At 37.2% G+C, this 12,798-nt stretch overlaps 2 protein-coding genes and 1 pseudogene across 4 annotated transcripts in view; all 3 read left to right on the top strand.

The window, feature by feature from the left end:
• Window positions 1–12,798, top strand: part of LOC117771394 — a 30,772-nt pseudogene that overhangs the window by 2,231 nt on the left and 15,743 nt on the right.
• On the top strand, window positions 767–6,215 carry fsd1l (fibronectin type III and SPRY domain containing 1-like). The gene is made up of 13 exons (XM_034601575.1): window positions 767–869; window positions 1,582–1,677; window positions 1,756–1,887; window positions 1,981–2,082; window positions 2,210–2,232; window positions 2,868–2,989; window positions 3,378–3,605; window positions 3,703–3,801; window positions 3,874–4,003; window positions 4,795–4,883; window positions 5,191–5,445; window positions 5,668–5,756; window positions 5,884–6,215. Exons 1-13 carry the CDS (start codon window positions 855–857, stop codon window positions 5,983–5,985), a joined length of 1,482 nt encoding a protein of 493 aa, XP_034457466.1. The 5' UTR covers window positions 767–854; the 3' UTR covers window positions 5,986–6,215.
• The window catches only part of epb41l4a (erythrocyte membrane protein band 4.1 like 4A), a 6,697-nt gene continuing 1,027 nt past the window's right edge, over window positions 7,129–12,798 (top strand). For 2 of the 3 annotated variants that reach the window (XM_034601594.1, XM_034601593.1), the window contains exons 1-17: window positions 7,129–7,365; window positions 7,463–7,567; window positions 7,675–7,720; window positions 7,858–7,936; window positions 9,662–9,759; window positions 9,933–10,014; window positions 10,118–10,205; window positions 10,645–10,733; window positions 10,888–10,951; window positions 11,207–11,298; window positions 11,390–11,434; window positions 11,646–11,752; window positions 11,883–11,952; window positions 12,060–12,150; window positions 12,416–12,480; window positions 12,557–12,613; window positions 12,709–12,792. In XM_034601594.1, coding sequence (XP_034457485.1) covers window positions 7,273–7,365; window positions 7,463–7,567; window positions 7,675–7,720; window positions 7,858–7,936; window positions 9,662–9,759; window positions 9,933–10,014; window positions 10,118–10,205; window positions 10,645–10,733; window positions 10,888–10,951; window positions 11,207–11,298; window positions 11,390–11,434; window positions 11,646–11,752; window positions 11,883–11,952; window positions 12,060–12,150; window positions 12,416–12,480; window positions 12,557–12,581 — 1,239 coding nt within the window. In that variant the 5' untranslated portion in view covers window positions 7,129–7,272 and the 3' untranslated portion in view covers window positions 12,582–12,613; window positions 12,709–12,792. The remainder of the gene's footprint in view (window positions 7,366–7,462; window positions 7,568–7,674; window positions 7,721–7,857; window positions 7,937–9,661; window positions 9,760–9,932; window positions 10,015–10,117; window positions 10,206–10,644; window positions 10,734–10,887; window positions 10,952–11,206; window positions 11,299–11,389; window positions 11,435–11,645; window positions 11,753–11,882; window positions 11,953–12,059; window positions 12,151–12,415; window positions 12,481–12,556; window positions 12,614–12,708; window positions 12,793–12,798) is intronic. The other variant, XM_034601595.1, reaches the window with a different exon arrangement.

The raw sequence follows: 12,798 nt of genomic DNA, 5'->3' as shown, positions 1-12,798 counted from the left end.
GTTTCTTTGAATATATATATAAAGTTTTTTTGAATGTACGAAGGCTCTTAAGAGACTCGGGTTTCAAGTCCTCAGCTGATTGGATAAATCATCTGTTCGTCACGGTGACAGGAAAAACATCGAGTAACAAACCAATGTTTCGCTCCTCGGGGTTTATCGTTGCTGTAGCTCCTCCCTCATCAGACAGAAGTGCCTCTGTCGGATTATGACACTTCCAACTTGTTTATTCAAAGTTTCTACTTTTGTCCGTTTCGTTCAAATACCTTAATTTGTAAATCTTCAGATCTCATTTATATAAGATGAGACTTGAAAAGTCTCTTGAAATGCTGATGCAGTTAATTGAATATTAAAGTTAATCATTGATAATTAACTTTAAGAGGTTTTTCCTCCACTTTCACATTACATTTTTTTTCTAAAATATTATCTAACAGTTGAGGTGACTTACATTTAATCAGCAATTTGTAAAGTAATAGAGACTTCATCAGTAACAGTAAAACGAAAAGAACAAAAATAAAGAAGTGCTACATTTTTTACACAACTTATTCTGAAACGGTATTTCCTGTTAAACAAAACCTCCATCTCTATTGGTTGCAGAACTTCTTTTGAGCTTTTATTTTGAAAGCGCTTCCTGTATGTAAAACTGAGGATATTATTTTCAGTTAAATTTAAAAACAGTGAACGAACATCAACATTTAATTCATTTAACAACATCCTTTTTATTTTCAATGTAAAAAATTAGAGTATTAGAGTATCCAGCTCCCTTCTGTCAGTTTTGTTTTACGTTGACAGCACAGACAGGAAGTGGGATTGTGATGCTGTGACTTCACTTCCTGTCGGTGCCCTCTGTCTCGGGAATGGAAATTCAGAAGGTAAGAACCTGATCGATCAATGATCGATAATGACTCGTCAGTGCTGAGGTCGAGTCCCATAGAAACACATGGAGAGAGGGAGAGAGAGAGAGGGGGGGGTAGCTGTCAGCTCTCTCTCTCTCTCTCTCTCTCTCTCTCTCTGAATGGCTGCTCTCCTTCTCTCTCTGGTCGAGTCGGTATCAAAGTGAATATATTGATCAGCAGATCCTGGATTATGTCTGATCAGGTGATAACTCCACCTCATTCACTGTCTATGTAACTCGACCGCTCTCTCTACTCCACCCCCCCCCCCTCCACCACCACACACACACACACACACACACGCACACGCACACGCACACGTCAAACGATGTTGTCTAAATAAAGTGTTGATCAATAAATGAACTGAAGCAGATAATCGATTGATTATTGATGAGTCCGGTGCTGTCACGTGATGATCGATCCGGCTTCCCATTGGACGTTTTCAGGTAAATCTGTCTGGACGAGATGATTGGTTGTTCATCGATGATGTCATAAACAGGAAGTTGAGGACAGCGATGATTGGTCTATGTGTGTGTCACATGATGTCACCTGTTGGACAATTGTATTTATGACTGGACAGATGTCATCAACACTGTTACTGGGTTTCTATGGTAACATCGGATTCATTCAGATTTCCTGTGTCGTCCTGTTTTTAACAGGTGTGTTGTGTTTTTGTGTGTTTGATGAACAGGAAGCTCTGCGCAGGATCATCAGCACGTTAGCCAATAAGAATAAAGAGCTCCATAACTTCCTGGAAACAGTTGACAACACACTGACGGGACTGCAGGTCAGACACTGATTGGCTCAGAGAGTTGGGAACAAATGAACATTTTAAAAACCATTAAAGTAAACTTTTTACAAACAGGAGGAGTCATGCACAGTGACGTCAGACCTAGAGGCGGAGCTTGAGCAACTTCACTCCGCCCTCAACGAGAAGGGGGAGGAGCTCCGTGATGCTATCAAAGAGGAGACGTGCAGGAAGGAGGCGGAGCTTGAGGTTGAGAATAATTTTTAAACATATTTTAGAAACTTCTTTTGTAAATTCTTTTAATTGTGTAATATTTTTCTTTTTTTCTGTTTGTTTTTTCAGAAGCAACGGTCGGAGGGAAAGTTCGCACTTCTGTCATGTGAAGAGCTGCTCGACTTCGCAAATGAAACATTGACCATCGCCACCGAAGAAGAATTTCTAAAGGTGAGAAATAAAAAAAAAAGAATTCAGAAAGATTTGCAATCAGTTGAAAAAAAATCTATATTATACAAAAAACAAACAAATATTACATCGTAAATATTTAACGTTTTCTATTGTGTTTTATTTCCAGGCCGCAAAACAAATCAAAGAAAGGTTTGTTCACTCTTCAAATATATTTTATCATGAAGAGATTTCCATTTATTTTTACATGAATATGAATCCAAGACGACGTCGTGATCCTGAAGAGTCACAGCGAGAAGTTTCATGAGGGTTTTATTCTGTAGAAGAGAAGCTGTTCTGTTTGAACCTGATGAAGTTACCGTCACTGACACATGATTATTACTGCACTTCTCTGATGAAGCGATCGAGTTGCATGATGGGAACAGGAAACTATTGTAAGAGAGCACAAAGGTATCACCAGATGAGGACAAGTGATCCTCAAAGGTTTTTGCTGTGACACTTCAGGGACTCCATTTGTTTCACACAAGGAACTGAACAAGTTTTCTGTGTATAAATATATAAATATACACATATGTACATATATGTGTATATTTATATCTACATATAAATATGATTAATACAATTATATATCAGTTGTTTTTGTCTGTAACATGTCTAATTAATTTGTGTCTTCTTCTTAACATTTTTTTTTTTACTAACAAATCAAAATTAATATAACAATGAATCGCAGCTCTCGGATAATTTGCATAAAACCCCACTTAACCTCATAATCCCGCCCCCAAACCCTAAAACCAATCCCCTGGGACCCTGCACCCTCCTGTCGCCAGGGTAACGATGGCTCCGGCATTTCGGCTGACAACTCGTCCAGCGGTGTCTGGGAACATGGCCAAATTCACCGTGGACTTCAGTGCCGAGAGGGAGGGGCTTCAACGACTTCACTTCCTGCCAGGTGAGTGATTCACAGGTCACATGGTTCATCACATGTGATTGTTTCATTCAGATTCACTTGAGTTACAATGTTCCATCTTCTTTTTTTAAATTCATACGCTGTTCATATTTTATTAAATAAATCCATTGTTTGATCAAACTAGCGCCACCTCGTGGTAGTTTCTTTTTCTTTTTAATTTTCTTCACCTTTGTTTTTGTAGTTTTTTTTATAGATATGTTTTTAGTTTCATCGTTGACATTTGACATTGTGTTCATCTGTAGGTGGAGCTTACTCAGTTGTCATGGAAACTGGATGACCCATAATTCACAGCTGTTTTCAGTCTTCAGGAAGTTTAAACCATAAACATGGAACATTTTAATGATCATTTAACTTTTTGTATTTTTCAAAGTACCCAGACCTCCAGAGATCGACTTGTCCAGCTGCATCATCGGTGACAATAACATCACTGTCGCCTGGCAACCAGCAGGTGATGGTGACGGTGAAATTGTCAGCGGACCAATCAAATGCTTCGACCTGGAATATCAAAAAACGAACCAGGACATCCCGCTGAAAGCGGCAGGAGAAGGATTCTGGGAAAAAATCTGTGACATCACAGAGCCTCAGGTCACCATCTCAGGTGAGCTAATGACGGCATCAGTTATCTGCTAGTTAGCAAATATTAGAATGCACTTTATTTTACATTAATTGATTATTACATTTATTTTTTTAATCAGGTCTGAAGTTCGATTCTCGCTTCGTTGTCATTCGAGTTCGAGCAAAAAACAAAATGGCTGCTGGAGAGTTTTCTGACTCTGTCACCTTGGAAACCAGAGGTGAGTGAATGGATCGATGGATGAATAAAAGATGAGTGAAAACATTCATATAAAAATGTTAATTTATTTCAGCGTTTAATTTTGGCTTTGACGCGTCGACGGCTCACGCTGAGCTGAAGGTTCACGGTGACACGGTGACCTGGGAGCCTCAAGGGGTCAAAGTTCACGACCCCCGACTCAGGGTCAAAGAGAGTAAAAGCAGGTGAGGACGATCACTGATGATGTCATCAGGGTGGATGTTTACTGCAGGTTCGACACAGAAACAAACTGATTGTTACATCAACAAGGAGACAAACTGAAGTTAACACATTTTATCACAAAGACCAAAACGACCTAAATTTCGGATCAAAAGAAAAAAAACCAAGAACAAATAATTTTTTTGTTGCTGTTTATTTGTGTGATTAATATTTTTGTCCTTCTTCAGTCTCCGTACTTCGTCTTCTCCGAAACGCTCAGGTAGAAACTGTTGTCGGTTGACTGGTTGCTTAGCAACCCCTGTTTCACCAATCACCTTCTTCATCCACCATTTCTTCTTTCATGCAGCCAATCACATCACTGCTGACATTACTGCTGACATCACATTTATTTGAGTCTTTGATCAAATGTTTGTAGTTTTTAGGCTTTTTTCGCATTTTATTTATATTTTTGTATATTTTGTTAATTCTTCTACATGTTTGAATTCATAATTTTACATTGATTAACATTAATAAACATTATTATGGTGTTTTCATTAAACATTCCATTTAGTTTAGTACAATGCTTTTTTATTTAGGTAAAACTATTTTAGTTCATGTTTTCTCATTAGTAAAATATTTACAGTGTTTGTGTTTTATTGTATTTTTCTGTGTTTTTCTCTCTTCTGCATCATCGCTTGGACACGACCTCATTGGCTTTTTCACCGCACTGTTTTTTCATTTCTACTCTGGAACGTAAAACCTTTCTTAACTCAATGTCAATTTATTTTTTACATTTTATTTCATTTTACTTTATTAGCATCAGAAGCGCCACGCCATCACCCAGTAAGACGGCAGGAAGTCGAGCTGGACGTGACAGATTTGCTGGAGAGTCGTACACGGTTCTGGGTACGATGCTCTGATACAATATTATAGAAGAAATATAAAATATTGATAAGATAGAATTATTATAGTTTAATGATTTTAATTAGAGATGAACATATTAGGTTAACCTAATACACAGAGTAAAACATTTAATTTACTTCCTGTTTAGATAATGGTATTGGCAATTATTTCCATCTTTCAGATGAGTTTTATTTTGAATAGAACAGAAAACACATTGTTTTAGATTTCTAAATATCTTTGCACTGTAATTTTCTTCAAATATTTCTACCTTTAAAACTTTTAAAACTTTATTTGTTAATCTGTTTCCAAGGTGACCAGGAGATGACTGAAGGCTGCCACTACTGGGAGCTCCGCCCCCTGGCGGACTGGAAGTCGTTCAGTGTGGGTGTGGCATATCAGGCCAGCCTTGGCCGTTTTGACCAATTAGGTAAGAGTACTGGTTCCTGGTGTCTTCACGCCAGCCAATGGCTGCAAACCTTGCTTGCTGCCAAACACAACAACCGAGCAAAGGCGCTGGATTGGCCGCTGCCTCAACGAATTGGAATCTACTGCAACTACGACAACGGTACAAAGAAAATATTGAATTTATTGTTATAGATTTAATTTCATTAGTTTTTCGTCTTAATCTAATTTCCTTGTAATGAATTTATTGTATTCCTCTATTCAGTTTAATGTTTTTACAGTGCACACGTCTCATTACCAATGTTTTATCTGAAATGAATTTGAATGACTGAATTTGAGTGTCACGCCTCTTTTGGTAACTTGAGCTGTTCGATCTTTGTTTCAGGAGATTTATCGTTTATTGACGTTGATCGACTTCGTCTTCTTCATTCCTTCAAAACAAAGTTCAGTCAACCCCTCGTCCCTGCCTTCACTGTGAGTAACACGAATAATACTACAGTAGTAAAGTAGTATTATTACTGAAGTATAATTACTGCAGTCGTACTTCACTGTCTCTGCCTTCACCCTGAGTAATATTAATAGAATTTAAACTGCGTTGCAGGTTTGGTGCGGCGGTATCACCGTAGCAACAGGTCTGCAGGTCCCGAGCTTCATGGGAAACTTCCTCTCCACCAATCGGAGCCTGAGTGACCTGTCTCAGTAAAAAACTTTGGTTAATAGTTTTTAGTCTGTTTTGTTATTTTTCATATTGTCGATAATTTAATTTCTATTTATGAATAAACAAATATAATTATATGATATCATTTATCTGTGAATTGTTATTATAAAGCATTAATATAAATATAAAATTATACAATTTATATACATTTTAATAACGCTATAATGATGCTTTAATTTTGAAAACTAAGTTTTTTTGTGTGTGAAGATATACTTATGTTGAATAGGGCTTTTATTTTGATTGAAATTGTAATTTAAGAGATCATTTTATTTCCTGTAAATGGGAGACTTTTACTTATAAACAGAAACGGGAAAGCTTTTACTTTGAAGACTGTTATCATATTTAATTTATTGTGAAAGTTCAGAACGTTGTTCTATGTTTGATTTGTGGTAAAGGCTTTTATTCTGAAAGACTTGAAAATGTCTGCATCGCTACTTGGTTTAATTTTGAAGGTGAAGACAGAACATCCTGTTTGTTCAACTGACTTTTATTTGTGAAGGTAAAATCCCTGGATAATAATTTCACATGTTTCTACTTATTGATTATTGATTAATTATGTTTCGAAACATGTCAACATCAACATTTTGATAGGCTGTGAAAAATAAACATTAAATATTTTCAAAATGTTTTTCTGTTATTTTTCTGTTTATATATTTGTCATTTGATATATTTTCAGTTTAGTACATATGTGTATTACTTTATTTATAATTATATATTATATATATTTTTCAGTTTTTATATTTAAAATTTAATATTTTTCGGTTATCGTATTTAAACTTGATTTAGTTTTTAGTATATTTATTCTAAGTTTATATATATAAACTTTATACATTTTTCAGTTTATTTATTCAACAGTTAATATATTTTCTCTTAAAATATTTATCAGTTTACACATTTATATGAAACAGCTGATTATTATGAAACAAAACAAGAGAAATAATTAAAAGAGAGAGGAGGGGGCTTCGTCTCCATGGCAACAAAACAATTAAACAACGTATAGAGAGGCAGGGCTTGTCACCATGGCAACACGACAACAGAGCAAGAAGAGAGAAACAGGAAGACGAAGGAAAAGAAGAAGAGAAAAACAAAAGGAGGGAAATGATTAGAGAAAGAAGGAGAGAAAAAGAGAGAGAGAGTCAGTGACATTTGACTCAAGTTAATTCACAGTTTTTACAGTTTTTCACTTTAAAAGTAAATGATGTTAAAACTGTTTAAATTATAACTCCGCTCCTGATTGGTTCGTTTCTGCTAACGCTGTGGTCGTTGGTAAAGATGGCCTGTTTCCGTGGTAACCAGGAATTTTATGGAGAAGTCCTCCTATTGGATGATTCGAAGATCACGCTGATGACAGAACAAGGCATAAAGGTGAGTGAGAACTTAAACTGTAATATATTATACTTTTAAATATTGCTCATCTCTCTCGTCGTTTAAACCCTGATGTAAAACGTTTCTTTTAAATCAGAAATCTTCGAAGGCGGCGACCATCTTGCAGCGTGTGTTTTCTCACCTGAACGTCGTGGAAGTCAAATTCTTCGGTTTGAGATTCTGTGACAACAAACAACAGACGGTGAGAAAACATGAAGTCTGAATATTAGCATTAGCATTAGCATCAGTGTTATTGTCCTTATTCCTTTTTTGACTTTATTCAGTGTAATGTCAACATGTTTTTTTCAGCGCTGGTTGGATCCTTTGAAAACTCTCTCACGGCATCGAGGCCTCAGTCAGTTTTTATATTATATAAAAAATAAGTTTGAATCATTAATACTTTAATAACTTTAGGTGCAGTGTTATAAAACAACTTCATAATTTGATAAAATAAAGATATATATATATTTTTTTCTGATTGCTTTGTTTCAGTGGGGCCACCGTACATTTTTTATTTTGGTGTCAAGTTTTACGCTGAAAATCCGTTGAAGCTCAAAGAGGAAACGACGAGGTGAGATTGAAAATATTGAGCAACACCTGCGTTTGACTCTTTCTTACTAAACATGATGGCTATTGTTGTAGCTGTCATGTTTAGTTTAGCTGCATTTCTTGTATGAAAGGTGCTAAAAAAATATATTATAATTATCATTAGGGCCCGAGCACCGACGGTGGGAGGCCCTCTTGAAATTGTAAGGATAGGATTTAAGGATTTAATTTAGATTGAAGTTAATGTTGGCTCTTCTTATTATTATTATTATTCTAACCCAAATGATTTGGCTTTTTGAGGCTTCAACATGCTCAACTTCTTACCAAACTTTGCAGAAAATTAGAAAGTGGTGATAATTTACGTATTCTGGAGTAATTTGAAATGGGCGTGGCAAAATGGCTCAACAGCGCCCCCTGGAACGCAGCCCCTAGGTTTCCCTTTGACCGATCTTCACAAAAATCGTAGCCCAGGTGTATCGTGACCAGACAAACAAAAAGGTCTCAAGGGGCATTATGAAAAACGCAACAGGAAGCCCGCCATTTTGCATTTAGTGGCTATTTTGGCCATATTCCACATTTTTACTTTGACGAACTTGTCCCAGGTCTTTTATCTGATCAACTTCATATTGAGATGAGTGTCATCAGGCCGGGACTCTTGTCTTACATGTCTCGTTTGGACTCGATTGGACCATGTATGTCCGAGATATAGAACCTCGTGTTTTGATGGCGTGTAATCAAACTGTGACGCCACGCCACGGTCACACCGTGTGACGAACAATCGATCTTTGAGTTAGTTTTTATCTCCGTCTTGTTTCTACAGTTTCCGCATTTGTCAGTTTCCGCATTATCAACACATTGATAATGGAGGCATAACACATGCTAGACCAAACAGGAAGCCCACCATTTAGGCTTTAGTGGGTTTTTTTTTATATATATGTTTTTTTTCATTTTTTTTTTTTTTCTAGGAACAGTACAACAACGGTTCGGCTTTTTTTGTATATATATTCATATATACAAAGTGGCACAAAAAAGGCGTTATGTCGGAGCGTTATGGAACAACGCTACAGGAAGTCGCCTATTTTTGACGTTACACGTTCGATCATATCAACTTTAAATGACGTCATCTCAACAACATGGAGATTTTTAGTTTTTTCCCTGAACAGATCAGTCTGTGCGTAGTGATGCTGACAGCGCTGCACGTGATGGCGTGGAATGTAGTGCGTGATTAGTGGCCGTGGTTCGGAGCCGTTTCTCCCGCCCCCCCCCCCCCCTCCGCAGCCTAATCAGTACAACAACAGTACAACACTACCATCTGGTGGACAAATGCGGAAACTGTAGAAACAGTCTGTCTCTAACAATTACTATAATAACAATGATTTATAACAATAATATCTAAATTCTTACAACATATTTAATTTAGATTGAAGTTAGTGTTGGCTCTTCTTCTTCTTATTATTATTCTAACCCAAATGATTTGGCTTTTTGAGCCTTCAACATGCTCAAAAGTGGTGAAAATTGAATCTATATTGACTCATCGTCACAGCGCCACCTACTGGCGACAGGAAGTGACATGTTTTATACTTTGATGAACATGCGCTTGGTCATTGATCGCTCTCTCCACTAACTGCAACAGGCTTCAAAATGCATGAGCTCGGGCCCGTTAGTGCTACAACGTAGCCCTAGTTATTATTATTATTTTGTCTGTTTTTTCTTGTCGATAAATTCTTTTCAAAGTGTTTTTCTCTGTCAGGCGTCAGTTTTACCTTCAGCTTCGTCAGGACGTCTGTCGAGGTCGTCTGCTATGCCCCGCCCACCTCAAACCTCGCCTCTCTGCTCTGATGCTGCAGGGTCAGTTCCACTTTAAATATGAATCAATCTTTCAGCACCAATCAATTAATCACTGATCTGAGCAAAGTCTATATTTGTACAATTTCAAATATTTTTATTTCATACTTTAACAACAATGAGTTTAGGTAAATTATAGTTCAACTATTTATTTTAGAATTTTATTTTCACGTCAGCTGATCGAGGTGACGTCGGTGGGGCAGAGGAGTTGGATTTAGGTGAAAACCAGGAAGTGCAAATAATCTACAAGTCACTCAGGTAGACAGGAAATACAGAAATAACCTTTCAAAATAAACAGCGTTACAAACTTGAAGAAGACGAACATGTCTCTCTCTCTCTCTCTCTCTGTCTCATTGTGCAGCGGTGTCTCTCGTCCTCAGGCTCAGAATCTGTTCCTGTCTCTCTGCAGCTCTCTGGCCATGTACGGAGTCTCTCTGTTCAATGCCTACGTAAGATCAATCATCACTTATCAGTAATTAATCATCCATAATAAATCATCAATTATCACAGATTAATAACAGATCGTTAAATGATCATCTCTCAGCAGAATTCACTGATCAGTTACGAGTAATAAACAACTTATTAATAATCAATACAGAACAAACAACCCTCTTTAAATACATGTTCATCAATTTATGTTAATCGATGAATGTTTATCAATCAATTTATCCATAGATACACATTTGTCGACATCATGTCGTGAAACATCAGGTCAGAATTTGACAGCCGGCAAATCAATAACACAGTTATCAATAATCTACATTATTCAATAAACACTGTTGCTATGACGATGAATGAATAATAAATATCAAGAGTTGCATTGTTTCAGATAAAATGTCAATAAAGTTCTTTGATTTAGTTTAACTCAACTTCAACTTGCTTTTCCAGGACGAGAACCAGTCGGAGTACTTCCTGGGTCCAACTCCAGGGGGCGTGGTCATCTATAAGAATAAAGTGCTGGTGGGAAAATATTTCTGGTAGGAGTGAGACCTCACGAACATCTTTGATCAACACTACGATACGTCGGATTTAATTCACTGTTATTGTTATTGTTAATAACGTGAATGAATCAATATCAGGGTGTTTTTTGTGCTGTGATCATGTGACCTGTCATGTGACTCTTTTCCTCAGGCAGCGAATCAACAAACTTCATTTTAAAAACAAAACGTTTCAGCTCAGAGTCGTTGGAAAAAACGTGAGTTCTTATTGGTTATCTAATGCTAATGCTAATGCTAATGCTAGTCATACTACTTTGTAGCTGCCTGATGATGTCATGATCATACTGATGCTAAGAGTTTAAAAAGCTTTATTAATAAACTTATATAAACTTCGATCAACTTTATTGTTCATACACATGGAGACAATTTAACAAAACTCAACAAAGAAACATGGTGTGTGTGTGTGTGTGTGTGTGTGTGTGTGTGTGTGTGTGTGTGTGTGTGTGTTACAGGGTTCAGAGAAGTCGTTTTTCTTTCATACATCAGATGAATCCGATTGTAAACGTCTGTGGAGATGTTGTGTTGAGCATCACGTTTTCTTCAGGTGACAACATGAAACCACACACACACAGACGCACACAGACACACACACTCACTCACTCACGGACAGTAACATATTAATTGTCTTTCCTCAGGATGTCAGAGTCAAATCACTCGACACACAGACTGAGACACAACAGGTAAAAACACACAACTGATTTATTTTAATGACTTTTTTTAATAAAGTGAAAATAATCATTCTTTCTTATATACTAAATTTTTACTTCGTTTTTCTTTTGTAATCTTTAGAAATATATCTGATACATCTCTTTATTGTTGTTCTTATTTACATTAACATCAATCAAAACTTTATTCAAAACCTTCTGTTCGCTCTCTCTTTTTTCTGTGTAGCATTGCTCGTTCGCCCACTCTGGCTTTTCCTCGGCTGAACGTCGGCGTGCCGACAAACCAAAGTGTCCGCGACCAAACAACTAAAGATCTGTGTTTGAGGCTCTGCTGTTCGTACACTGGTTTGATTCGTGTTTTTCCAGTGCAGTGTAATCTTTTTATGGCGTCTCTAGTTGGTCATTGTTTCTTTTAATAAAAGGGCTTTTTACCATTTTGCCCGCCCCCTTTCCTCTCTTCCAGCCAATCACACACCAGGGAGTGTGAGCAGGGAGCCAGTGATGACACAGACAGCACCACCTGCTGTTCACAGGTGAAAGAGCACGATGTCATGTGATCATGTGATCGTGTTGTGATTGGCTCATTGGAGATGAACTGCTTTTCACTTGACGTCCGTGTTTTTAAACTCCTCCCCTGCAGCCGCAGTCAGACTGAGTCCAGGTCAGAGGGCGGAGCCAAGGAGGAGGTTGGTAAACCCTTTGCACCATGGGAAAACAGCGGCCTTGTGAGGGTAAAACATCAAACGATAAAATTAAATGTGCAAGTTGCAACTCATTGGTTATGATATTATTATTATTATTATTATTAATAACTTGTAATTTAATTGTAATTGTAATTTAAATTAAAAAAATATATCCTTAGACTGAAAACAAAGACTCAATATATTATTGTTACTATAAACATCCCATAAAAAATAAGATGCTTAATGTGGTGACGTTATTTTATTATTCTATGGATGTAATCTGATTACTGTGGGAATGTAATCTGGCTCCATGGGCCTGTTCAACCCAAAGTTTCCCGCAAACACCAAAGAAGATCCAGATGGAGGGAGACGTCAGTGGTGAGAAAGAAAGACTGAAGGAAAGAAAAAGAAAAGAGAGAAAGAAAATGATTGGCATCTTTCCTCTGTGATTAAGGCGGAGCCGAAAGTCTGGATGGTGATCCAGCCAATCAGGACAGCAGAGGAGGAGGAGGTGATGGGCGTGGCTAATTGTGTGCTAATAAATGTTTTAATTTTGTAGCGTTTGTTTCAGAAAACCAAGTCGTTAAAACATCTCTAATTTTTCAGGTCTCGTTCCCGTGGCAACACAAGCAGCGGCAGTGAATCAGAGACGATGATGAGTAACAACGAGCGGCGCGGGAGAAAGAATCGGTAATA

Source organism: Hippoglossus hippoglossus, chromosome 12 (genome assembly GCF_009819705.1).
Source record: "Hippoglossus hippoglossus isolate fHipHip1 chromosome 12, fHipHip1.pri, whole genome shotgun sequence".
NCBI lineage: Eukaryota > Metazoa > Chordata > Actinopteri > Pleuronectiformes > Pleuronectidae > Hippoglossus > Hippoglossus hippoglossus.
The sequence above is the reverse complement of the archived record's forward strand: the minus strand, read 5'-3'. Positions and strand labels throughout refer to the sequence as shown.